The sequence below is a fragment of the Myodes glareolus genome, chromosome 20, assembly GCF_982192425.1.
Source record: "Myodes glareolus chromosome 20, mMyoGla1.1, whole genome shotgun sequence".
NCBI classification, from domain to species: Eukaryota; Metazoa; Chordata; class Mammalia; order Rodentia; family Cricetidae; genus Myodes; species Myodes glareolus.
Genome location: NC_142045.1, coordinates 6,076,149 through 6,102,068, shown reverse-complemented (window position 1 = coordinate 6,102,068; position 25,920 = coordinate 6,076,149). Strand labels below are relative to the sequence as shown.

The window sequence follows — 25,920 nt, the reverse complement described above, 5'->3', positions numbered from 1 at the left end:
TTGAACATTTACTGGGAAGATTAGTCACATATAGTTTTTTGTGACTTTAGTTAGACTGTCTTACCATAAACGATATACTAAGTCAAGTGCTTACCAAAGCAGCTGCTATAGAGGAAGTCCTCAGTAATTCCTTCCAGACAATATTAATAAAAATATGAACATATCTGATGTTGGCCACCATACTAATATAAAATGAACACATTTTACTACCTCTGGCTGCTTGAATTGTTAGGTATATAAGGAAACTATAATTTTAAAACATATGCTGGTTTTGTCTGTTGACTGAGTTTTCTTTCCTGCCCAGTTCCTGCAGTTGTTAAGTCCCAAAGAAATCACACAGAGGTCTACATTAATTATAAACTTATTGGCCCATTAGCTCAGGCTTCTTATTAACTAATTCGTATAACTTACATTTGCCTATCATTCTTGTCTGTGCTAGCCACGTGGCTTGGTACTTTTTTCAGTGAGGCAGTCACATCTTGCTTTCTTTGAGGCTGGGTCACCACTGCAGACTGAAACTTCCCTCTTCCCCAGAATTCTCATTGCCCCGCCCCTACTTCCTGCCGTGTTGTCCCGCCTATACTTCCTGCCTGGCTACTGGCCAATCAGCATATTATTAAAAATAATACAAGTGACAGGATAAAAGACCATTGTCCCACAGCATTTGTCATTTTCAAATTTTTAGGAAGTTCTGTTATACAAATACTAATATTTTGCTTAGGCTCTCTCTCTCCCTCCCTCCTCCCCTCCTCTGTGTGTGTGTGTGTGTGTGTGTGTGTGTGTGTGTGTGTGTGTGTTTCTTCTATAACTTCAAAACGAACATGAAGTGATATACTTCTAGATGAGTTTAAGATTGTTTTGTGCCTTCTGGTGATTCCTAAAACACCAGCAACGTGGGTTGGGGCAGCTACTGTAACCAGGGCAGCCCTGGTGCCACAACAGGGTTTAATTTTTCCCTAAATGAATAGATGAAGTGGTAGGACCCTGGGTGTCTAGCTGGTAAAGGCAGTATGAAGGATCACTTCCAAAAAACAAATAATTATCTAACCCAAAATGGCCTAGTACTGAATTTAAGAATCTTGGGATTGAAGAAATGGAAGTTACATTTTACATATGGAAATGTCATGATAATTACAGCCACAAGGAATGTAGTCTTAAAGGGATATTGAAGATATTGACCTCTGATTAGGCCAGGGAAATGGAAAGATCTGTGTGTTCTCCTGCATGTTCATGAGTGTGTACACACCCTAGCACCCATGAGTGCAGAGCTGATGTCTTACCTGGGGCTGAGCACCAAATGCTTTAGCTTTAGCTTCAGCTTTAGCGTGCATTCAGACAGCCTTCAGAGTGTTGAATGGAGCAAAGCTCGTTAGCAGGCTAGTCCAAATAATTTTTATATGACTGGGCCCATTCTTCCCACAGCATTTTAATGTACCAAAATGTTTTTTGTAAGCCACTTATGATGTTCATTAAGAGAACTTTTATCATATTGATCTGCAGTGGGAACATTAGTGCTTTCTTTTCATGAGGCTGTTTTAGCCGGTCCTTTGTACAGTGCTTGTTTAGCCGCCCCATACGTTCCTTAAGAAAATGTCCAACTTAACCGTTTCAGAGATGTTTACTGTAAAAATAAAATCAGAAAACCAAATTCACTAAGCCAGCTTTGTCCTATAAAAGTATGTCTGTTTCATACGAGTAGTTATAGTGAGAGATCTCATTCTTGGTTCACAGAAATATTGTGGAATTATCCCTTCAAGTAAAGAACTTAATCCACCTCTCCCCGACATGCTGTAGAAACAAATCTGTAGCAACTAAAGGCCCACCTGACAGGGTAGATCAGCCTAAATCTTCTGTTCCATGTCAGCCTCTGACGTGACCTGGCCTCACAGTTGTACCCTCTCCTGTCCTGTGTTGTGCTGTGTTTCAAGGCTGGCGCCAAACTAACTAGGATTGAATCACTTGCCTGGAGGCTTGCGATGCTTCAGTGTCCGTCTCAGACAGCCACAGCTGCACAGCAAAGTGGGGTGGTGTGAGCTGACCCATGAGGGACAATTAAACTGGCAAGCTTCTGCAAATATGCGATTGGGGCATTTAATGGTGACTTCCCTGTTGTGTAACAAGCAAAATGGGAACTCTTGTCCCCTTACTGTCCTCCTATTGCTCCGCAGGCAGTGATAGAGCACTTGGTCCAGCTTCATCTATGCCGACAAAGTACTCTGTACTCCATTTGTAAATTGAATGAGAGACTATTACTGAAAAACAGAAATGTAAATTAAAGACAAAGGCAAAAGCCCAAACTTTGCCCTGCTTAAATTGATTCAACTTTCCAGTAGTCGCTGTGCCTGCCAAAGAGATAGGGCTGGTTGAATTGTTTATGTAATTTGGATATTACACTGTATGGCTTTTTACTTAACAAAACTAGAGCAGGTAAAGATGCTAACGGAATTAGCCTTTTATGGTTCAGAAGCATCACGGAAGAGAAGCACATATGACCTTGGTGAAGAGGCTTAGTTCAAATTTTGGCTTTGACTGTAACCAGCGGGTATTTGATTAAGGATCCATTGTTTACTTATTTCATACTACATAAAGCAAGCATTACACTAAAAAGTGTCCAAAGGGAAGACTATGTAGCTGTGCATACAGCTCTACATGGAAGGACAACAGAGTCCATACACGCCAGTTTCCTCCATTGTCAAGATGCAGTTTTCGAGCCCAGTTTTCTTTGGTCTAGAAGAGCCTGTCAGTACTAACTTTACATGGGAATCTGAGGGACAAAGGTGGTGGTGATGGTGTGTGTGTGTGTGTGTGTGTGTGTGTGTGTGTGTGTGTGTGCGCGCGCGCGCGCGCGAACGAGCGAGAGGGAGAGAGGGCGAGCACGAGAGTGCTATAACATTATGCAAATTTCTGCACGCCTTAGCAGAACGGATTTGCATTAAGGCTCTGTGTTTTGGAAAGATCTGCTATACTCAAACCAAAAAATAAAGTACATGTGTCTTGATAGTTATAATGAATAAAATCTATATTGAAGGTTTATCACACTCCACGCTAACTCCGAAATTACATATATTTTCTGTTTTATTTTAGTTAAGTTTTATTTGTTAGTCAACAAGAGATGAAAACCTTCAAGGAAGTGACAACAGGATCAGTTTATTGTTTCTTTGAAATTGCATTTGTTATAGCATGATTAAGAAAACTTATTAAACCTGGTGTAAGGAAGTTGAAGAAATTCATGTATTTATGAGACAGGACTACAGGAAAGTACTGTATTTAATATTTCACAACTTTACATCAGAATAAAAGCAGATTAAGTCTTGGGTTCTTTAGAAAGTCATACCTGAATCATGTTTTCTGAAGCGGATTGGAAACTGTTTGGACTACTAGGAGAACTGCCCAAAGTGGTATAGGAGCTGTTCAAGTAGAAGAGGGTGGCCATGCATTCCGGACCACTCCAAGCCATACAACACAAGTCCCTGCACTGCCATGCCCCAGGTTCTGGAGAAGCTAGCTAGTTGTAGTTTTCTACCGTGAGTTCAGGCTCAATTACCCAAGGTTGGAATAGTAAGTGCACCGTGCCAGGTTCCCCTGGGCAGTATCTGGGAACCACTGTGCCAACCACGTCTTTTATTAGGAGTCTTAAGGCAGTAAGCAGGAAGGTCACTTTCACCAGTCTCCAAGGAGTCTGGACATAGACGAGAACAAAGCTAGGGAGCTGAGAGGCCATTGGAGGTCTGGACGTCATCATCTAGAAGAGACATTGGTGGCTTAGATGGCATAGTCATGACCAAGTTTCAGATGTTTTAAAGCTCATGGATTTGTGTCTCTGAGTCCCCCTATTCTGTGCTGTGAATTGTTTTCAAATGCTTAATTAAAATTTACAGTTTCCTTGAGTCAGCATTAGTTGTCTGCCTCCCAAGTGACCATGGCTGTGATAGTGTCCACAAATTTGCTATCATGTAGGGCAGGTGAAAATGACCAACATATTATAGAAAACCATTTGAAATCCTGTGAGGGGTGTGAATCAATGAATATGTAAATTTAAATTATATATACTGTGTGGGGAGTGATGAATGGAAATTGACCACATTGTCAGATGGCTCACGTCTGAGCCAGTGTCTGAAGTGCTGTGGGAGAAGACATGTGTTGTATGACAGACCTCGGGTGGGCACCCTGTCTGAGCACGGAGGACATGACCTGTGGCAGCCTGGGCAAAGTAGAGTAGGCCATGGAGGACGTTAGACACTGGCTGATGGTCCATAGCGCCAGCGTCATCTGCAGCCAAGAGAGGAGAGGTGCAGTCGTTATGGAGTCTAAAGGAGTAAATTCCTAAGAGCCTCGACACAGCTCAGTATTTATCTTACATCTTACGGAATGTTACTCTTTATCTGTCCATGTCCAAATGGCCGCAGTAATCCCCTGGGGTGTTTACATCGACATCGGCACAGATTTACAAAGGCCTGCTTAGATATGCTTCTACTTAATAATTATGAAGTTACTTAAATGTTTTACACAGTTATTACAGAATTCCAACATTTTAAATTACTCATATGGCCATAAAATGTTTCCTTTCAAGAACGATTGCTTTTCTAAGCAGTCATACTCACTGGTAGAAAATATTTTTTAAAAAATTAAACAACAATAACAAAAAAACAACCCCAAGAGTTGTTTAAAGGAACTCAGTTTTGAAATATAATTATATGCTTTTATTTTTCATAAGTATAGCATTTTTGTTCTTAATTCTCTTTTTGGTGTTTGTATATATTCTAATTTTTAAAAAATGAACTCAGCCAATCTTTGCTGTTGTTTCCTGTTTAATATCTATATTTTGTGTAAAACAGCATTTTTTAAACTTATAGGAGACAGAAATGCAGAATATCCAGCTATTAATTTCTCTAATTAATTATGTTACAAATCTTTTAGCTCTTAGATGAAAGCCTTATTCAAGCCATAAAATTTTATGGCTGTCCACTAAAAATAATATGGAGAAAGAAAAATGATCTATGAAAATTCCCTATTTGTTCCTTAGCCGAGATTGATGCTTCAGGAACAGGATTTTGGTGTCCCCCAGTGTCTTGGTGTTGGATGAATGCATAGCTATTATAGCTAAAGAAATAAATGCTGAAGTTTTTCTCCGCCAGTCATGACTTTGCTGGAAAGGTATTCAGTAAACTTGCGGAAAGGAAAATCTAGATGGCTTCAGAGGCTACTGCAGCCAAGTTCTCTGCCCATGGTCCCTTTCCATGCAGTTTCCTGTGCAAACATGGACACGCAGGTGCATTTGTAACTAGAGCATCTTTAAGGTAATCAAAGTGTCCTCTTCGGTAGAGCTGGAGTGGACCAGAGAAGCTGCTGGCTTTAGATGAACTCATCGATAGCTGTGAACCAACGCAGGTGAAGCACATGATGCAGGTGATAGAGCCCCAGTTCCAGAGAGACTTCATCTCCTTGCTCCCTAAAGAGGTAAGCGAAGGCTGCCAGCTAGACCCCGCACAGGCACCACCCCTGTAAGCAGTGTCCTGCCGGTCGTGGTTTGACACCTCCACAAGCTGCTGTCCTGGCTTAATGGTGAAACTGTTACATAAAGAATGCTTGTAACCAGGTACTTTTCCCTCCCCGTTGGATAAGGTAAGTCTGCATGAGAATCATTGAGTTTCTTGCTAGGTTGTCTGAAGCCTGACTTTAGTTATTTGGGTATGTTTGTTATTTATAGTGGATTTTCTCTAAATTCTGAATTCAGTAAGCTGCAATACTGTTTTTATTCTTTTTTGTCCCTCACTTCTTATGTCCCTTCAAGACCAGTAATTTTCTGACGATTGCATTTCTCTGGTCCTTGCACTATGTAATTGTTTTTATTTTTATTTATTTTCTTAAGTGCATTGGTGTTTTGCCTGCATATATGAGGGTGTCAGAAACCCTAGGAATAGAGTTACAGACAGGTGTGAGCTGTCATGTGGGTGCTGGGAATTGAAACCAGGTCCTCTGGAAGAGCAGCCAGTGCTCTGAAGTGCTGAGCCATCTCTCCAGCCCTCTGCAGTTATTATTTAATACACAGAATTGTGTGTATATATATAATGTGTGTGTGTGTGTCCCTGTCCATATCTACCAGCCGTCCTCTACCTGAGAGAGATCACGTGTGAAGTGCATTCTTGTAGCACTCCGTCATAAGCCGTGTGCAGCTACATAGGTTAAGTATAATGCCTGTGTTGACATTTTTGACTTCATAGCTTAATTTTTATCAGCAGAAAGGAATAATTCCCATGCTGTATGTTTTCTCAAATTACTGTACTCATGCTACTAATTAAATACCAGCTTAAAAGACAGCATGAAAAAGAGACTCATCATACAAGTGACCCTGGACCCTCCAATTTGAACAGAAAAGGAGTCCTGCTTTCACTTAGAAAGTCACTCCAACTAAGTTCCTAGAGGCATTCATAGTCCTAATTATAGTTTTTTTTTACATTAGATTTGAGTAAAATCGATGAAACTAACATAACTTAGGGGAAAAGCAAAATTGACTAAAAAAATATCTTTTTTTCTGGTGTTTTCCCCCCTTTGGAATACTTTCTAAAAAATGACATTGTCCCACAAAAGAAGTGGTTTTTTTCTCGTGAACTTTTTCTACAACAAAACTCTGAATAAACTTAGGAAAGTAACATGAGGTCATCAGGGCATAGAATAGTAAGGAGCAGTTTCTGTGAATGCAGCAGATGCTCACCTTGATATGTTTTACGTCCCTGGTACCCTCCTTTAGAATCTTAATTGTATAGATCCTCTCATAGCATGGTGTATTTACTTATCTCTGAGAGTAAGTTTTTCTATTCTGTTTTTTCTTTATTCTTTGTTTTATAGATACTCTTATCATGCAAAAACTTCCTGACCTCAAACCAGTAGAATTTGAGAATCTTTGTGGGGTGGTTATTTATATGTGTGGTGTGTATATGTGTTCAAATACTTAAATACATGCAGATGTGCACACATGTGCATGTGGAGGCCAGAGATGTGCTCCTCAGTTGCTCCCACGTTGTTTTGAGTCAGAGTCGTGGTCTCTCACTGAATCTAGAACTTACTCACTCATCTGGACTAGCCAGTGAGCTCCTGTCTGTCCTCCCAAGCACAGGGCTTATAGTAGCCACCGCCATGCCTGTCTTTTCCAAGTATTGGGGTCCAGACCCTTATCTTCATGGTTATACATGAAACATTACCAACTGAGCCGTCACCACACCCCAAAACCTGAGAATATTTTAGCATTTAAGAAGTAAGCACAGATTATTAATAAAAGGTAAGCCCCAAAAGATTGTCTTGGCTTCCGTGTTCTTTCAAAGACTGCTGAAGGAAAGAGAGAAGTGAAGTTAGAAAGGGAACCTGGCGTAGCATATCATGTTTTCTTGTTTTCAACTACTTGGGGGAAAGAGTCTTCATTTGAAAAAAAATGCTTTATTTCATATGTGGAAGAATAATGGCATAGATCTAAGGCCTAGGGACGTTTGTGTTATCAGCAGGAATGTATTGTTTAAACATTATTACTATATTGGCACAGATCTAAGGCCTAGGGACGTTTGTGTTATCAGCAGGAATGTATTGTTAAACATTATTACTATATTGGCATAATGCACTAGTATTTTTCTGATAATTGGTGTGAGCAGATCTCAAGCCTTTCTCTATCACCATGGAGGCTGATCTAAGAACTTGAGCACTAGACTCACACGAGAAACTTGTGATCATTGGCATTGTTCTCACTGTGAACAAATACCAATACAATCACAGGTCGTCTAGAATAAAGCCTCAGATCCCTAATACGAGATTAATGAGCATTTTCTTTGGTCTTAAAATACTGTTCTCCTTGATTTGCTCAATCTACCAAAATCCAGCAGTCCTACGGAAATGGTTTCTGCCGTTTTCTGACGTGTGAGTATGTCATCCTCACTTTCTTTTCCACAGCTGGCACTCTATGTACTTTCATTCCTGGAACCCAAAGACCTGCTGCAAGCGGCTCAGACTTGTCGATACTGGAGAATTTTGGCTGAGGACAACCTTCTCTGGAGAGAGAAATGTAAAGAAGAGGGTAAGGTTCAAAATCACACAGAGAGTGTGTTTTTACTGCAGCAGCAAAGGATTCTGGAAGCAAGTCGACAAAGTAACTTTCCCGTGCAGGGAGAATAAATCGCTTGCAGAGTGAGTCTGCGTTCATTCACTTCCTTGATCCCAAAGTGAAGGAGTCCACCTGATTTCAAGCGATTAATACCCAAATAATTGAGTATTTATCCACCCCTCCCATAAATTCTTAGTGGACACCTCCTGTGGGCTGAACGTTCATAAATGCTGGGGAGATTGTACAGTTTGACATCTTCCTCCTGACATGGATCTTATATTCTTGCAGCATAGTTTGATTTGGTTTGGATCCTTTTAAGGAAGGGGTTAAGTATGCTCCATATTGATCAAAGGGGTGACCTTCTGTTTTGCAGGTAGGCATCTAGAAAAGTAATCATCTTGAAAAAAAAATTGTTTCTGAGAAGCAAAATGTTACAAGAAAAACCTGGTAGTGTTGCATTAGGCCAGATGGAGAGCACCGCTCATTAGAGAGGGCTAGGAAAGAAGCCTGGTCCCACAGTCCTCCCTGGCTGCTCTTGGATTAGTCAGAAAAATCTTCTTTCTCAAACATATTCATATGTAAACTAGGGTTAATTTTGCCTTCTTTCTCAGACTCTTTTGTTTCTTCCTTGAGATAGGGTCTCTACAGCCCTGGCCATCCAGGAAATCGCAAGGTAGATTAGGCTGGCCTTGAACTACTGGGTTTAAAGGTGTGTACTGCCATGCCCAGCTTCAGAATCATTTTTAAATGTCCTTTAACTGCTTTTGCTAAAAATGATTCTGAACAACTTGGTCTACATAGCAAGTTCCAGGACTATATAGTGACACCCTGTCTCAATATACATACACACACACACACACACACACACACACACACACACACACACATGTGCAAACATCCTGAGGTAATGATGTGCGTCTGTAATCATACTACTTGGACAGAGGCAGGATTACTGAAAGCTGGAGGCCATCTTGGTCTCCATAGTGAGTGCTAGGCCAGTGTCAGTTAAGCCATTTTGCTGCGTATGATCCAGTGATCGTCTCCCCACGCCTTCTTTCCTGTCCCCTACCTGCTGGATCTCTGTAAGTCTGCTGTTCTAGGAACTGTGATACGTAAGACTGTCAGTGCTTATCCCCTCGTAATTTCCTCATTCACTAATGTCTTCAGGGTTCATGTCCCAGCGTGTATCCCTGTATCCACGTGTCCTTTTTAAGGTCGAGCAGCATTCCGTTGTGTGTACTACTGCATGTGGTGTTTTGGACAGACGCCTGGACTGCTTCCTGCTCTTGGTTAGCTGAATAATATCAGTATAAGCACGGTGTCTAGATAACCTGCTCACATCTCTCCTGTTAGTACTTTTGAGCACACATGCAGAAGTGAAAGTCCTACGTCCTCTGTGTGATTGTGCTTTTGTGGAGTCGCTGTACTGATTTCCAGAGCAGTGGTGCCCTTCTGCATCCACACACGCAGTACTCACGCCTTCCCATGTCTGTGAGAAGGAGAAGAGGCAATGAGGACAGAGTTGCTGTACCCAGTGCAGACTCACTGCTGCCTAGAGCAGTGTTGGAAGTTAGGGCTCTCTACCTCACCGGTGCTAAGCAGAAAAATACAAGATCTGTATAAAATGTGTAATTTTTATTATTGACAAAAGGAATTATTCTCTTAAACTCTTTGATGCTTTAGGAATTGATGAACCATTGCACATCAAGAGAAGAAAAATAATAAAGCCAGGTTTTATACATAGCCCGTGGAAGAGTGCATACATCAGACAGCACAGAATTGATACCAACTGGAGGCGAGGGGAACTCAAATCTCCCAAGGTAACAGAACTCTTCACATGCTAACAGAAACCTTTAATCAGTCGGGATGCCTGCTCTAACTCTTCTCTTGTTGGCCTAAAGTATAACCTGATGCCTTGTGAAAAGAAAGCTGGCTCTATTTTAAAATTAACTCAAAGTGTAGCTAACAATGTTCTTTTATTTCTGGTTTCTTTAATCTGATAATTTTATTGAAATCAAAGATGAGTTGATCCAGGCATGGTGGCTCATGTTTGTACTCAAAAATCTGAGGCAGGAGGATAGCCGTGAGTTTAAGGCCAACCTGGGAAACACACTAAGTTCTAGGTCAACCTGTTCTATGGTATGAGACCTTGCTTCAAGAAAATCTCTTCCAACAAAGATGAGAGGACATGGATTTGTTCTACTCCACTCCACACAACATTGTTATTGTTATTTGTTATTACTTTTTAGAAATAACAGTTTTAGGTTTTGTGGATTTTTCTGGGTTTTTTTTTTTTGGCTTTTATGATTTGAAGCAAAAGTCTCATTTTCTATTTCAGAATATTATTGCAGATGTATAAATGGTAGAACTCCTCAATTCATATATTTTAAAATTAGCCAATTTGGAGAGGCATTGTTTTATATGCCAACATGCACTGGCATAATTTTAGGTTGAAAAAACTGTTATTTATTATTCCTGTTTCTAGGTGCTTTATTTTTCTTTTTGGCAATGTTAAAAGTTGAACCCAGAACCCAGTCCTCTTCCTCCTCTTTTTCTTGTGTTTTAATTTTGAACTGAGGTTTGCCTGGGTGGAACTCACTTGGTAGCCCAGGCTGTGCTGTATATTTTATATACATTTCATAAGCCCAGCTCTTCCCCTCTCCCCAGTGTCAGTGTTATAGGCCTGTGCGGGAGAGTTCTGGGGACTTGGCCATCTCTGCAGCACTTCGCTGTATTTTAAAGACTATGATGTAATAACATAAATGTGATATGTGCGTTTTTCTCATAGGTGCTGAAAGGGCATGATGATCATGTCATCACATGCCTGCAGTTCTGTGGTAACCGCATAGTGAGTGGTTCTGACGACAACACTTTAAAAGTCTGGTCAGCAGTCACGGGCAAAGTAAGTTCCCTTCTTCCATGTTTTCACAAGTTGTCATTTTGTGTGCAGTCACAGTGAAGGGGGTCTGATCCTCAGCTGTTGATAGCAACATCAGGCCGCCCCTAGAAACATGGTCCTTTCTCCCTTAGGACTGTTACCTGTTTGCCGTCTTTGTCGCTTAGATGGTCTGAGACTTCTCAGACGCACATCTTCTCACCTTGCCCGTGTGAGTCAGAATCGTTGCTCCCTAACGCCTTCCAAAACATGGCTGAGGGATTTGTAATTTCCTTATAACTGCTCTGTGGCTGAGCTGTCTGTGATCTAGGAATCAAAAAGATCCTGCTAATCGGAAGTTGTCCCAGACGTGAATGGTAAGGGACATGAAACCAAGTAGCCCAAGCAGTGGCTGTGTTGTACGTAGTGTTCCTTATGAGTCTCTAATGCATACTGACTTTATCTGTCCAAAAGAGAATGTTTTTATGAATTAAGTAATCATCCATTTAAGAAGTAACAGAAGAAAGTATGAGAAAAATCTGTTTTTAAAAATATCTTTTGCTGTGTTGTTCCTTGAACAAGAATCTTATAAATACTCAAAGCAGATGTTAAAAATTTCAAAAGTAGCTACACGTTTCCAGGATGTAATATTACTTTTGGACTTATCTCAGAGTCTCGGTGTCTGTCTTTACATGTCTAGAGTAGCGTGGCCAGCCCCTAACTACCGCCTGCAGGCAGATGGGTGAGCTGTGGTATGTGGTCACACCCAACTTTCTTGGCATCTTGCCTTGGTTCTCTTCCATGGGAAACACCCTGCTGCAGCTTTAATATTATTTAACCATGGCGGCCAGGCTGGAGCTGTTAAACTTGCTCGCATTTATTTATTTATTTATTGCTTTCTGCCATGTCTTATGCTTTGTATCATGATTCTTTTCAGATTTTTTTACTTCATTTTATTATTTTATGTGTGTGTTTACCTGTATGTATGTACGTATGTATGTATGTATATGTGTATGTATGTGTACCACGTGCATGCCAGGTGCCCTTGGAGGCCAGAAGAGGGTGTCAGATTCCCTGGCCCTGGAGTTGTAGGTGGTTGTGAGTCACTAGGTGCTGGGAATCAAACCCAGATCCCTTAGCAGCCAATGCTCTTTGCCACTGAGCCAGCTCTCCAGCCCTGTCATGTTAATCTTAAGTTCCATATCATGTTTGTTTGCTTTCTCCATACTGGTCCCTCAGTTGTGGATGCATGTCTAAGCATATATCACTACAAATAAACAATTCAGTAATAATGGTGTCATGCAGCATTGGTAGCAAAATGGTTTCCTAGTGCTCTAATAAAGTTGAATAAGTAAGACTTGTTCTAGATTTTAATGAGATGCTAATATATTCTTTGCCTTGCTTTCATTTCTACCTAAAATTAATCATCTGAAGTGTTTTTCCAGTGCCTAAGAACGTTAGTGGGACACACGGGTGGAGTATGGTCATCACAGATGAGAGACAATATCATCATCAGTGGATCCACTGACCGGACCCTCAAAGTGTGGAACGCCGAGACCGGAGAGTGCATACATACTTTATATGGGCACACTTCCACTGTACGCTGTATGCATCTCCATGAGAAAAGGTAGAGGAAATCCCATTATGGTGGGGCTTTCACTTCTGTCACTTGTGATTTTGAAATTCATATAGTACTAATGAGCTCTTAAAGTAGATACTAGTGATTAAAGTGTAATGTTCCTAAGTTAGGAAAGTCAGGTTGTATTGGCGTAAAATCGGAGACTTGTCTTAAAATTTCCTTCTTTATTTGATGATGGTACAACCTTTTTTCTTGAAGCTCTGCTTGGTGTTGATTTGCTGATTCATTGTCTTCAAACAAAAAATCATTTTCTTTCTTAATAACCGAATTTATGCTGTGCAGGAGCCTCAGATTCAGTCACTGGGACTCCTAGCCTGTGCGTCCTTGAGTGACCCATCCCATTCTAGATCTAGGCAAACCCGAGGTCTGGGCTTTAGCTTACGTCCTCATTGCCTGCCGTCGGAGCTGCTGAGCGCTCAGATATGGCTTTGCACAGCTGGCCTTAGGACTGTGTTTCTGCCCTTTCCGTGCCCACCACATTTGGGGAGAACTTTGAGTCCCGCTTTCAAAGTGGTTGCAGCCAAACCTGACCTGCTTGTCTTTTCCTTCCCGGTGCCTCTGCCTGGCTGGTGCTTTTTTCTCTCACCTGCAGTGCCCTGCTGCTGAAATCATGTCCTTCTGTTAACACATCTTCGTTGCAATCAGCTAAGAAATTGTGTTTTCTACTTCATTTGTCAAAAAATATTCTTTTGGCCTAATGTGATATATGCTCCTAATCCTTGCACTGGGAAGGTAGAGACAGGAGGATTCCTTGAATTCACAGCCTTTAGAAAAGACTCTTCCTCTGAAAGAATGTATCTTAGAGGGGTCCTTACTCTGAATTCACAGTAGTCATGACCTGTAACTCAGCACATGGTACTCTTTTTAGTTGACAACTGTTTTGGTAGGTAGGCTGTCCCCTGAAGTCGTGATATGTACAGGGATCCTTTTTACTTTTACTGTGAGCCTGCTTCACACAGTGTGCTGTGAAATTAAAATCTAAGGCCTGAGTTTCAAGAGACCTTGCATTTCCTTCTTGGTTGCATTCATTTCCCCACGCTTTGTCATTCTACTCTCTCAAACGTGGCTTTCTCTCTTGGGACCATAAAGGCACCTGGTTAGCAACCCAGCAGTGACTGCATGACTGTATCACTGTGGTTTTCAGAGGAGTCTAATCTGATAACGTTGAGCCAGTCTCTGAAGGCATTTCTGTGAGTCCTGTAGGAGCATCCTTCACAGTCTGCGTCAGCAGCTGTGGTTTTTCCCTCTGTGGAAAGTGTAAGAAAACAGCCATAGTTTTCTGAGTCCCAGATTAATTTTAGAATTCTATTTTGTTGAAAAATATCATCAATAATTTTTGCTTCCTGAAATAGGTAGTAGGAGTTCATAATTGAAATGTAATGAAATGGCAAACATTCTAAAGAAAGGAAGTTTTGAATTGTTGTAAGTTAATCCTAGATCTGCACCAAGGACTGAGTCGCATGTGCCATGTTCCCGCTTCACTTGTAATCAAGAGAGCTTGTGTGTATGAAGAGCTGCTTGCTTATGGGAGGCTACGGTTGTTTCCAACTGCATGAGCTTCCCCTGTTCCTGTTCCAGGCAGAGTAACTTGAAGTCATATGTGAAGCATTAGGGGTTTCTTGTGAAAGTGTGTCTGTTCTGTTTAAGAAGAGAAAGTGAGCACTGTTTTACCTGTGGTGTGGTTCATGCTCTTCAGCATTCTGATGCCTTGTTTTCTGTTCCCTCTCTGCAGAGTTGTCAGTGGTTCTCGAGATGCCACTCTTAGGGTCTGGGATATTGAGACCGGCCAGTGTTTACACGTCTTGATGGGTCACGTAGCTGCAGTCCGCTGTGTCCAGTATGACGGCAGGAGGGTTGTTAGTGGAGCATATGATTTTATGGTCAAGGTGTGGGATCCAGAGACTGAGACCTGCCTGCACACGTTACAGGGGCACACTAACAGAGTCTACTCATTACAGGTAAGAATCTGCCTCTCCCATCGCTTCCACGCTCTGCTGAAGGCTCAGTCAGTTACTGCCAAGTTGCTGTTTATATGTACCTTATTAGCAAGAAGAAAACATAAATTTTAAAAGCATTTAACTGTTTTAATTTCTCTGATCCATTTTCTCTCTAAAATGCAAATGTTTGTCTTGAAACCTGATACTTCAGGGCTGTAAATTTTGTTACATTATTAATAGTTAGATAATCTCATAGGAGAATAACTTGGATTTTAATAAACTCCTTTGCTGAGGATTAATTTGGCCAAAAGCTGCTGCCCCTTTGCCTTGATAGCTAGAAGTTGATGGGCCGTGTAATTGTGATTCCGTCCCATCTAAAGTGGCCGTGAGCCTCTCAGCAGAAAACCGCACTTTCCGGGGCCTGCTGTATCCCTTTAGATGTCAACTTGGAATTTATTAACAGATTATAATATTTCAAGATCTTCAGTAACGGGACAGAAAACGTGGGCCACCTTTATTTCTGGAAATGCAGCATTCTCCATTTTAAGTATTTCTTGTTACATAATTGTCTTCTCAGGCACTTGCCCGTCAGTGGCTAGCCGAGTAGAGCAGAATCCCAGTGCTGACATGGCTGTCCTTAGGGCATTTGATTCTTAATTGATAAGACTGCCCAAGTAATGAAATGTCGATATATGATAAAGACGTCGATCGCTTTAGAGAAGATGATGGCTTTCAAGTGGGGGAGTTGGTTGCCACTGTTGTTGGTTCTTTGTGCTGTACTCAGAACTGTAGAATGATCTCAGAATGTATAGCCAGGTATTATATATGCCTGCTGGGGATTGGTAGGTGTTTATTGGCTTTTAGTGATTTGGGGAAGCTGAAGAAGAGAGGCTGCGTAGCTTGCTTTTGCTACTAAAATGCCTCCTCTTCTGATTCCTGACATATTCATCTTTGGGGATATTTCCTAATTAGCAGTCAGTTCTTGTAAAAGCTTCTTCTTACAGTTTTTAATGGAATTTACTTTTGAGCATCACAGAAGTTTGCTGTGGCCCTTCCTTCCCATGCCTTGGGCTGATGAGCGTGGCTTTTGGCTTCCTCTGGGCAAGCCAAGCACGACTTTCTTACTGAATACATAGGATGTAGCTTTCAGCTGGGACCAGGTTGTCTGAAAGGAATGTTGTTCATTTCAGGTGCTTTGTTTTCTTTTTGAAGTTGTTTCTACCTCTTGTTTGAACTTTGGGCAGTTTTATTCAGTTTTGTTTACTTATTTTTAAGAGAATTTATGAAAAATGTTTTTGGAGATGTGATCTGTAGACTTACATGTGATGGCATGCACATCAGCCCAGCTGCGAGTTTACCCTAGTGTGCTCTTTGTTCTGGTCTTACAGGTTGCTGTACCTCCCTCCCTATTGTAAGGTCTACCAGCTAGCTGATGGGGAAAGAGTCCATGTTTCTGTTCTAATACGTTGTGTCTCTTGTAGTTTGATGGCATCCATGTGGTGAGTGGGTCTCTCGATACATCAATCCGAGTCTGGGATGTGGAGACAGGGAACTGTATTCACACGTTAACAGGACACCAGTCATTAACAAGTGGAATGGAACTCAAGGACAATATTCTTGTCTCTGGGAATGCAGATTCTACAGTGAAAATCTGGGATATCAAAACAGGACAGTGTTTACAAACATTGCAGGGTAAGTGCTGACTCTCCTTTAGCCGTGTCTTTCTGAAATGTCATTGCTATTGAAGAGGGAACCTGTGTAGAGCAGAGATTAACCCCACGCAGAGTACTCCTGATGACTTTGTAAACGCGTGCCTTTCAGAACCAGACCACCTTGAGAAATGGCTTCAATTGTGTCTTTAATGTGAAAATTCTTACTCATTTCCTGCTTGTTCAGTCGACTCTATTTAACCTTAACAATGAGAAGAAAGACTTGGCGGTCTCGCAGAAGCGACTCTTCTTTTTGTCTGATCATTATATTTTGAATTGAAGCATCTCTGATAGGAAATTACTTTGGCCTCCACTTAGCCAACTGCTTTAGTTGGGATGGGATGGAGTAGTGGTTCCCCCTGAGATAAAGAGACACATGAGAAAGTTGATTTGGAGGCACAGCACCATTGACTTCTTCATGATTCACTCACTGTTTTATATTTAGATGCTGTGCTTAGAAGGTTGGTTTGTTTTCAGTGAGCCCATCTGGAAGGCATCACGTGACTGTTCCTGGGAATGTGGGGGTAGTGTAGTTCTGTTTTCTCCTCTACTGGTCAGTGCAGAGTGGTACAGTGACGGACAGATGTGTCACATCCGTGCTTCCAGCAGTAGAATGTGACACTGCATTGCTTACGTCATCTCAGGAGAGCTCTGCCATAGCCCGAGAACAACGCGTGTCTGGTGGCTCATGGGAGTCAGGCCGTGAGCGTTGGGGCTTCCGCCACAAATAGTTCCCAGAGCTTTCTACCTCAAGCTGGTCTTAAACTACAGCAAGGTTTCTAAATATGCAGCTTTTTAACTGTTAGGTTTCTCATGTGTTCTAACTGATAATTCAATCCCTGTGCTTTTGCTCAGGTCCCAACAAGCACCAGAGTGCCGTGACCTGTTTACAGTTCAACAAGAACTTCGTAATTACCAGCTCAGATGATGGAACTGTAAAACTCTGGGACTTGAAAACGGGTGAATTTATTCGAAATCTGGTCACATTGGAGAGTGGGGGGAGCGGGGGAGTTGTGTGGCGGATCAGAGCCTCCAATACAAAGCTGGTGTGTGCGGTTGGCAGTCGGAATGGGACTGAAGAAACCAAGCTCTTGGTGCTGGACTTCGATGTGGACCTGAAATGAAGAGCAGACAAGATGAGTCTTGTCCAACTCTGTAGACAATATACTCCTGCCCTCCCCCTGCGCAAAAAAACAAAAAAAAAACAAACAAAAAACAAAAAGGAAAAAAAAACAAAAGAAAAAAAGAAAAAAGAGAAAAAAAAAAGAAAAGGAAAAAAATCCCTTGTACTCAGTGGTGCAGGATGTTGGTTTGGGGCAACAGAGTGAAAAGACCTACAGACAAGAAGGTGAGAAGGGCTGAAGAGACAGAGCCGTAACCGAGGGAGGCGGCGGCGCACCACCTGAAGGCTTCACTTCTGATGAGGGGCAGCTTTGCAAAACGAGACTCTCTAAATCCAACCAGGTGCAATTATTCCTTATTTTCTTCTCCAGTGGTCGTTGGGCAGAGCCTCACCAAGACGTTGTTTCCGTCACCTCGGAAGGAGTGGCGGTGATGTCCAATCGTGTGTCATCAGAGCTTCTGCAGCAAAGTCGTGTTTCTGAAGTGGGAAGCAGAAAGAAATTACTGTGAATTGCTTTTGTACAGTTACCATGAAGCTTTCTTTTTCTTTTCCATTTTTTTTTTGTTGGTTTTTTTCTTTGTTTTGTTTTTGCCAGCCATTGCCAATGTCAATCAATCACAGTATTAGCCTCTGTTAATCTTCTTCCTGTTGCTTCCATAGCCCCTCTTCAGTGCGCATGTCGCGTTGTCCTGGGTTCCGAGTCCTGAGATGGATTTAGTTCTCGACGCTGGTGCTAGAAGTAGGTCTCCACGCGTGGGGTCGTTGTCCCGCCCTGTACTGTACTCCAGTGGCCAAACTTATTTATGCTGCTAAATGAAAGAAAGAAAGAAAAAACAAATTATTTTTTTTTATTTTTTTTCTGCTGTGACGTTTTAGTCCCAGACTGAATTCCAAATTTGCTCTAGTTTGGTTACAGAAAAAAAGACTTTTTGCCGCTGAAACTTGAGCCATCTGTGCCTCTAAGAGGCTGCGAATGCAAAAGTTTCAGATACTAAAGAGTGAAGTTTGCCTGCAAATAAAGACTCGAGAGCGTGTGCAAAGCGTATTTTCTGTTATCTGGGCAAAAGTAAAACACATTCCTTGGGACAGAGCCTGAGGTGCCTGTTCTGCGGAGAAGCTTCTTTGTTGAGGGCTGTGGTGAATGGATGAACGTACATAGTAAAACTGACAAGATATTTTAAAGATATATAGAATACAGAATAAAGGAAGTTGCTGGTCCGTCGTAGCATCTTACAGTATTCGGGAAAACAACTGTTACAGTTTCACTGCTCTGAGTAACCGACGCGAGAGGATCACCCGCGCTGTAGTGATGGCGTCCAAGCAGGCCAGCGCGGCGAGCGAGCGAGCGAGCGGAGTCAGGTCGTCTGCCTCATTCACCAGGAGCCGTAACTCAAGCTGAACTGTGAAAGTGGTTAACACTGTATCCTAGGCAGTCTTTTATTTCCTCCTCCTGTTTATTTTTTTGTTTGTTTTATTTATAGTCTGATTTTAAACAATCAGATTCAAGTTGGTTAATTTTAGTTATGTAACACCCTGACGTGATGGAGGAAAACAACCTTTAAAGGGATTGTGTCTATGGTTTGATTCACTTAGAAATTTTATTTTCTTATAACTTAAGTGCAATAAAATGTGTTTTTTCATGTTACTGCGCCTGTTTCTTCCACTTAGATAATACTGTTTTATTATAAACATACAGTATTTGTCTAATATTTTAATAGTCGGGTTTTGGCTTCTTAGTGTTGCCTTCATTGTAGCAACATAGAAACGAGGCCACGCCACCGTACTTGCCTCCGTGTTTGCTTTGGGCGTGTAAACATGGCATCTGGTTCCTTCCTTTCACACCTCAGCAATGGACCTGAGAGCTGCGCCTGTGGCTGTGTAGGTGATGTGTGTGATGGCTCTGCCCAGCCCGTGTTCAAAAACCGAATTCCAGCTGCCTTTAGTGAAACTCTAGTAAACTAACGCAAGGTTTGGGAGGTGCATGCTCTGTGTGTGTGTGTGTGCGCGCGCGCGCGCGTGTGTGTTAACCTCAACCAATCTCAAATCAACATGGAGTCCTTCCTCTTGGAGAACAAGACTCTCAGAGCCATAGCGCCCGACTTACTCAAAGGCAGAGTCCCGCCACGGGAGTAGTGCTAGGAGTCTGTCAAACGTGACCTGGAGCGTGGAAAGGCAATGGCTTACACGCTGTTCTTGAAACTCTTTGGTTTACTAGGCCTCTGCAAACTCCACAATAAGAACAGTAGGGAGGGTGACAGTGCAGACGAGAGAATCCCACAGCACGGGCCCAGTGCAGACGAGAGAATCCCACAGCACGGGTGCAGTGCAGACAAGAGAATCCCACAGCACGGGCCCAGTGCAGACGAGAGAATCCCACAGCACGGGCCCAGTGCAGACGGGCTGGGCTGTGAGTGCAGCTCTGAGAAGGCGGCCTCAGCTCAGAGCCATGCCTGCTGTCCACGTTAGTGATGTCATATTTTCAAAGGGTCACCTAAATGAGGCTATACTGGTATAACTGAAGAAAACACCCACCTTTAAAACATGACAGAAGAAAATGCTCACTGATTTTGCTGATAATCAGGCGTCCCATCTCTGATGTCAGCTACGAGATCTTTGAGGGTTCCACCTCATCTGCCCTCATGTTCTAAGATGTGGACAGTGAGCACCCAAGGTCAACGTGAGGACGTTGCAGAGCAGCATAGGTCTTGGCAGCACATAAAACTCAGTGAAAGGAAGTTACTGCTGAATGTTCTCCAGGCTGACACGGTAGCTTTTTGCACAGGCGTGGTTCCCCGAGGTCTGCCCGTGACAGAAGGAGAAAACCAGTCCCCAAAAGGTCGTGTGAATGCCACACCTGCCCCCACCATACACCTACAATAGTAAATAGAGTTCTTAAGATAACAGAACCAGGTCATTGTAATGTTTTGTATTTGATCATTGTTTTGCGCCTCATTCAGGTATATAAGGAAAGTGGCGTAGGTATATATGTAGAATTTATATTTATATACGTGTATACATTCTCTCACACCAACTTTATTATTTCAAGTGGAGTCACAGAGTCTGCCATCTTACAAAAATGAAATGCTAATAATATTAATATGATAATAATAAGCACCGAACAATGATTTTGTGTCTGCCCGGGCATTAAGTGTTGTAGGCATGCAGAGCCCTGGGTCCCACCCCTAGCTCTGTGGAACCGACTCTGGTTCCTGCAGTCCTCACATTCCAGAAGTTGAGACAACAGGATCAGAAGTTCAAGTTTATTTCTAGCAAGTTCTAGCCCAGCTAGGGATACATAAGACCCTGTTCTTTTAAGAGAAGAAAAGTGTTATAGTAGATCTGTTCCTGAAAAAAAAAATGATAGGTTTTCTTTTTTTTAAGCAATTAAGGAGTTACTGCAGTTAAAAAGTTGAGGTTTGTCTACTCTCTTACTTCTGCTGGGAGTTGCTGCTTTTTATGTAACTACATTTTTGTAATGGCCATCGTAACAAAAACTAATGCTCAGATTTTGACAGAAGTGAGCCCAGCGCAGGTGCCTGGTGGATGCTGTTGAATGTGCCTAAGAGCATCCTGGACCCGGGTACCGTTCCTTACTGAAAGAATTCATAATTTTGACTGGGAAGCCCCCGAACAGACTCAGTTGCCTCAGCTCTGTCATTAACCGGCAACAGCTAGCGCCTACCAAAGGGCTACACGAATGCTCTAACCTATTTGTTTAATTTCACAAAATGCAATTGACATCTAGTTATTTGTATCAGCAGTCGTAGGCCATTTTCCAGTCCTCCAGCTAGTTTATTATAATGTCATTTCCTTGAATGACTCGGAGGATACAAACAGTAACAGAAGATGCCTCCTCGGAGCCTGTCTCCAGTAGATGCGGAATCGCCAGTAGCTTCCCAGGCTCAGCCACACCAGGCTTTTCTAGACCCTTCTCCCTAAGGCGCCTAGCACACCTTGTGAAATAAGGGTTTCAGAAGAGCGGGAGCAATCAGAGAGCCTGCCTAGCAGCCTTGTCCCTGGGACTTGCTTAGCAGGGACAGGTGCCCCTGTACCTCCCGCCCTCTGGGTCACTTGCCTAGAAAATGGAAGAGTTGGGAAGTCTTTCTCAGTCAATATTCCCCTCAGATGACCTAAATCCTTTTCTTTCTGTTAGTCATGCCTCATCCCCAGTAAAGATTCTGCCTGCAGCCTGTTTTCTCTCTGGCTCACCAGCCAACGAAGGATCTAACCTGCCATATCTCAGGGCATCCGGTTCTGCCGCCATGTCGTAACTCGCAGGGTGAAGTGGCTTTGTGTTGCCAAGACATGAATGAGGTGGAGTAAGGGCTCTCTGAGTTGGCTTTGACCGAACCTTGAAGATTATGTATACAAGCACCTTTACATACACAGAGACTACCGGAAATGGGATTTCTTCTGTGTGGAGATCATATCATTTCCCCCTGTTCCTTTTCCTTCTTCATCCATCAAAAGAAAGAAGAACTGATCTTGATGACTCCTGTATGTGATCCCGGTACTCGGAAGGTAGGAAGATCAGGAGAGGCCTGCCTCGAAAGTCAGAAAGCTTCTAAAGGGCCTGGTGACCAAGGAGACCCCCATGTCCTCTGAGGTGGATCGCTGTCCACTGGATGTGAGAGGTGGTTGTTCACACAATGTTCCCGGATTCCTGCATTAAGTCACCATATGGCAGTTTGAAAAGTTGGTACATATTTTTTTACTTTGGCGCTTACTACCGCCCACAAGCTAGATGCTGTTAGATCCACGGGGCCTGCACCCAGCTCTGTTAATCACTGCTTTCAATTGTAAGCGAACATAGCATGGTCTGGCATTGTGACTAGCCAGCGTGTCTCACTAGCCACCCAGTACTAGTGAGGCCCAAAGGAGTGAAGGTCTTGCCGCCGGAGACTATCAAAAGGCAATCTCAAAGGTTCTTCAGGGGGGCAGGAGGCGCCAGCGCACACCTCTCTCCAGAGTGTGAGGTAGGAATGAATTCCAGATCCAGCTCCTGGACAACGTGCTGCAGAAGCCTGGCAGCTCCCCCGTTGGCAGCTGAGGATAAAAATAGCTGCATTTCTGTGTCAGGTCTGATTCTTCCTAAGATCCAGAAGGACAAGGAACCACTGAGTAGACGTTTTGATGGTTCTCTCCTGAAGAACATCTTGTGGCAAAATCTACTTCTGCTGTTGTCTCTGGACTTTGTTTCACATAGGCAGCCGTGCTCTGCAAGGAAAAATTACCTGGACTCTTGCAAATCGAAGGTTCAACTGTAATAGGCCACAAAAACATATTACCAATTTGCCCTTTTTCCCAGGAAGTTCACAGCCTGTAAAAGAAACAGCTAAGCACCCGTCGGTATGAGGCGGTTGCTATGTAGACCTTAAGACTCATTCACATTGCAGCCATAGAATCCATTAAATCCTCTGCACTTCATACGAAATAGTAAGCGGGAAAAGCTCGTCAGTCTGAGTAGGCTCCCCACAGAGTAAGGTGATTTAAATGTACCTCAAACGGAGCCTCGTGTGAATAAAGGTAAGGGCGCAACTGAGAGCACATGTGGTAAAGATTGGATCCCAATTTGGGAGAGCCGATGCTTACCAGGGTAAAAAGATTTCTCAAGACTGGATCGAAAATGATCATTAGAATAAGAACAATACAACAAAGTTCAGAGGGCTTGAGAACGTGGACCTTTTCCTTCTGAGACACCTAGGCAGTCATCGGATATGTGTATTAGAAATCCATATCATTACAGTGTGGCTTCTGCCCCCTAGGAGGACTACAACTCCCAGCAACCCCTGCCCCTCTGGAGAACTACAACTCCCAGCAACTCTCTCCCCTTAGGTGACTAGGCCAATCTCTTTTAGCAGACTCCTCCTCTGTAAGTGGGTGGGGGGATTGTGAGGACAACAGGACACAATGTAGGACAAGTTAGTGTAGCGCCTGACATGTAGTTGTCATCGAAGGGTTGTATGAATGGAAAAATTAAAAGTTGGGCATGGCGGAGAGGAGTTATATTGTAGATATGAGGGAGACGAACAGGTATCTGGGAGAGTCCAGAGTAGACATGACCCGCAGACTGGGACAGGTCATGTGAGAAAGGGGGAGAGAAGAGAGGGAACCTGGAGCCAGGAGAACTAAAGGGCCAATGCCGCCAAAATGACTAGATTAAATAGAGAAGAGCAGCTGGGGGAAGGGCAGCCCAGCCCCTGTGCTGGAGGAGTTTAGGGCACTGGAAGACAGCCAGAAGAACCCTTTAACAGGTCGGAACTGAGGGATACAGGGACAACCTGGCAGCCGGCCCGCTTTGTTACTTAAATTGTTACCTCAGCCATTTGTCTCAAGTTTGAGAGCTATCAACAAACATAACTCTGGCAGCTAGTGGCCTCTGTACACTTCGGTTCTGAGTATTTTGAAATAACCTGTGCAATGAAACAGTTATTACAGGTAATCTTATTTTATTGTCAAGAATACACAGAAGAGGGGAAAAACTTGTCTTGGGGTTCTAGGGACCCAATTTGTTTTTTAAGGTCTCACTATGCAGCCCTAAATGACATGGAACAAACACTTTATGTAGTCCAGGCTAGCCTTGAATTCACAAAGCTCTCCCTGCTTTCATTTTCTATGAGCTGGGATTAAGGATATGCACCATGGTTCACTAAATAGATCCACTCAGAGCCTTTTTACGAAGATGAGGGTGTGTATCATATATATGCCCATACACACACACACTCGCACGCCATACCAGAAAATGTGATCCTCATTCTTGACCTATCAACTTGGAAGACATAAAAACAACCTTAAAGAGCTTAATTCAACCGGAGAGAACTGTAGAACTCGCTCACGTTAGTTTCCCAGTGCTGCAAGATGGAATCCCCTCACCTTTTCCAACTGCAAAAACAAAAGAGTTGCCAAGGAAGAATTTGTTCTGTGAGATTCACACAACAGTGGAACCACAGGAAGAATGGGGAAACTGTGTTGGTAAAGTCAACCACTCTTTTAGGGCAGGTGAGCTGGGTCAGCAGTAAGGGTGCTTGTCATCAAGCCCGGGGACCCACATGGTGGAAGATAAAAGCTGACTCCCACAAGTTGTCCTTTGACTTTAGCATGCCTTAAACCTCCCCCTATGCAATAAATGTAAAAATAATCTTTTTAAGAAAGTCTGTTTTCAGGTCCTTGGGCAGGGGAAGGGACTACAGAAGTTAGAGACTTCAATTATATAAGAATTTAAAAAAATAAATGCTACTGGTCTACTAGTGTGCCAAACTCAGTCATCCGAACAGAGGAACAGCAAGCTTCTGCATTCTTAGACATAAGGAGGTCAGGCCATGCAGAAGGTAAGTGCAAACCCAGTGAATCTTCAATACATATTAGCAGCCAGTTATTGTTATTATCAGCAGGAATGAGAGATGATTGAGTTCAAATTCTATCTTGGCAACTTTGTGTGACTCTAGAAGATTTTTAAAAAGTTACATTATTTTTGGGGATGTGTGCACATGCCGTCCCACCTGTGTGGAGGCCAAAGTGTGTGATGAAGAACGCCTTCACTTCGCAGGAACCGTCATCACCACTGCCACTGTCATAACATTGTCTTGGTGACAACTTCAGGTCACCATTTAAGACGTACTCATCTGTGAGACTTCCAGGACACAATGTCCAAACTCCACCCCAAATGTGCCAGGAAGCTGAACCTGACATGGGGTGGGAGGCTTTGGCATCTGCCTTTTGCTGAAGGACTTGCAGGAGTCCCCCAGTAGAACTGTTGGCCCACCCAATCAACACAGCTTCCTGTTGGCACATATTTGTTGCTTTGTGTTTATTATTTTGCCTGAGACAGAGTAACCCAGGCTGTCCTTGAACTTGTGATACTTCCACCTCAGCCCACGTGGGAGTTGAAAAGCATGCACCACTATGCCAAGCTTTCTTGGTCTCTGAGTGTCTCTAAAATATGATAGGATCACCGAGCATTTGATAAAAGATTGTAATCTCACAGAATAATTCCCCCTCCAAAAACACCATATAAAATAAGCCTTGATAAGAACTGTAATATGAAGAGAGATGACTCCGTGGTTAAGAGCACATACTATTCTTGCAGAGGACCAAATTTAGTTTCCAGCATTCTCATTAGCTCACAATTGTCTGGAACTCCAGCTCTAAGGAGCCTGATGCCTCTGGCCTCTGTAGGCACCTATATTCTCTCTCTCTCTCTCTCTCTCTCTCTCTCTCTCTCTCTCTCTCTCTCTCTCTGTGTGTGTGTGTGTGTGTGTGTGTGTGTATACACACCTACACCTACACATATACAGAATTCAAAATAATACAAAATCTAAAACACAAAGAACCACACTGTCTTCACAGTGGAAAACGTTGCACTTATATATAGTAGGGAGTAAAATATAACTCTTAGAAGAGCTCAAGGAAACTAAAATGTGGAGGAAAAAATTTAAAAACCTTAATTTTTTTTAAAGTAAAAACTAAAGAATTCAAAGTTAAAGGGGGAAAATGAAAGAAGAGAAAATATAAAAGATTAGGATTGACTGGGATGCTGACTGTCTGAATAGTG

The 25,920-nt window shown here is 42.7% G+C and overlaps 1 protein-coding gene across 6 annotated transcripts in view; it reads left to right on the top strand.

Moving 5' to 3' along the window:
- The window catches only part of Fbxw7 (F-box and WD repeat domain containing 7), a 143,286-nt gene extending 124,272 nt beyond the window's left edge, over positions 1 to 19,014 (top strand). For all 6 annotated transcript variants that reach the window (XM_087899432.1, XM_085682532.2, XM_048424444.3 and 3 more), the window contains 8 exons: positions 5,323 to 5,457; positions 7,936 to 8,059; positions 9,770 to 9,906; positions 10,875 to 10,988; positions 12,407 to 12,588; positions 14,333 to 14,558; positions 16,019 to 16,229; positions 17,102 to 19,014. In XM_087899432.1, the coding sequence (XP_087755558.1) occupies positions 5,323 to 5,457; positions 7,936 to 8,059; positions 9,770 to 9,906; positions 10,875 to 10,988; positions 12,407 to 12,588; positions 14,333 to 14,558; positions 16,019 to 16,229; positions 17,102 to 17,370 (1,398 nt within the window). In that variant the 3' untranslated portion in view covers positions 17,371 to 19,014. The remainder of the gene's footprint in view (positions 1 to 5,322; positions 5,458 to 7,935; positions 8,060 to 9,769; positions 9,907 to 10,874; positions 10,989 to 12,406; positions 12,589 to 14,332; positions 14,559 to 16,018; positions 16,230 to 17,101) is intronic.
- Positions 19,015 to 25,920: the final 6,906 nt, after the last annotated feature.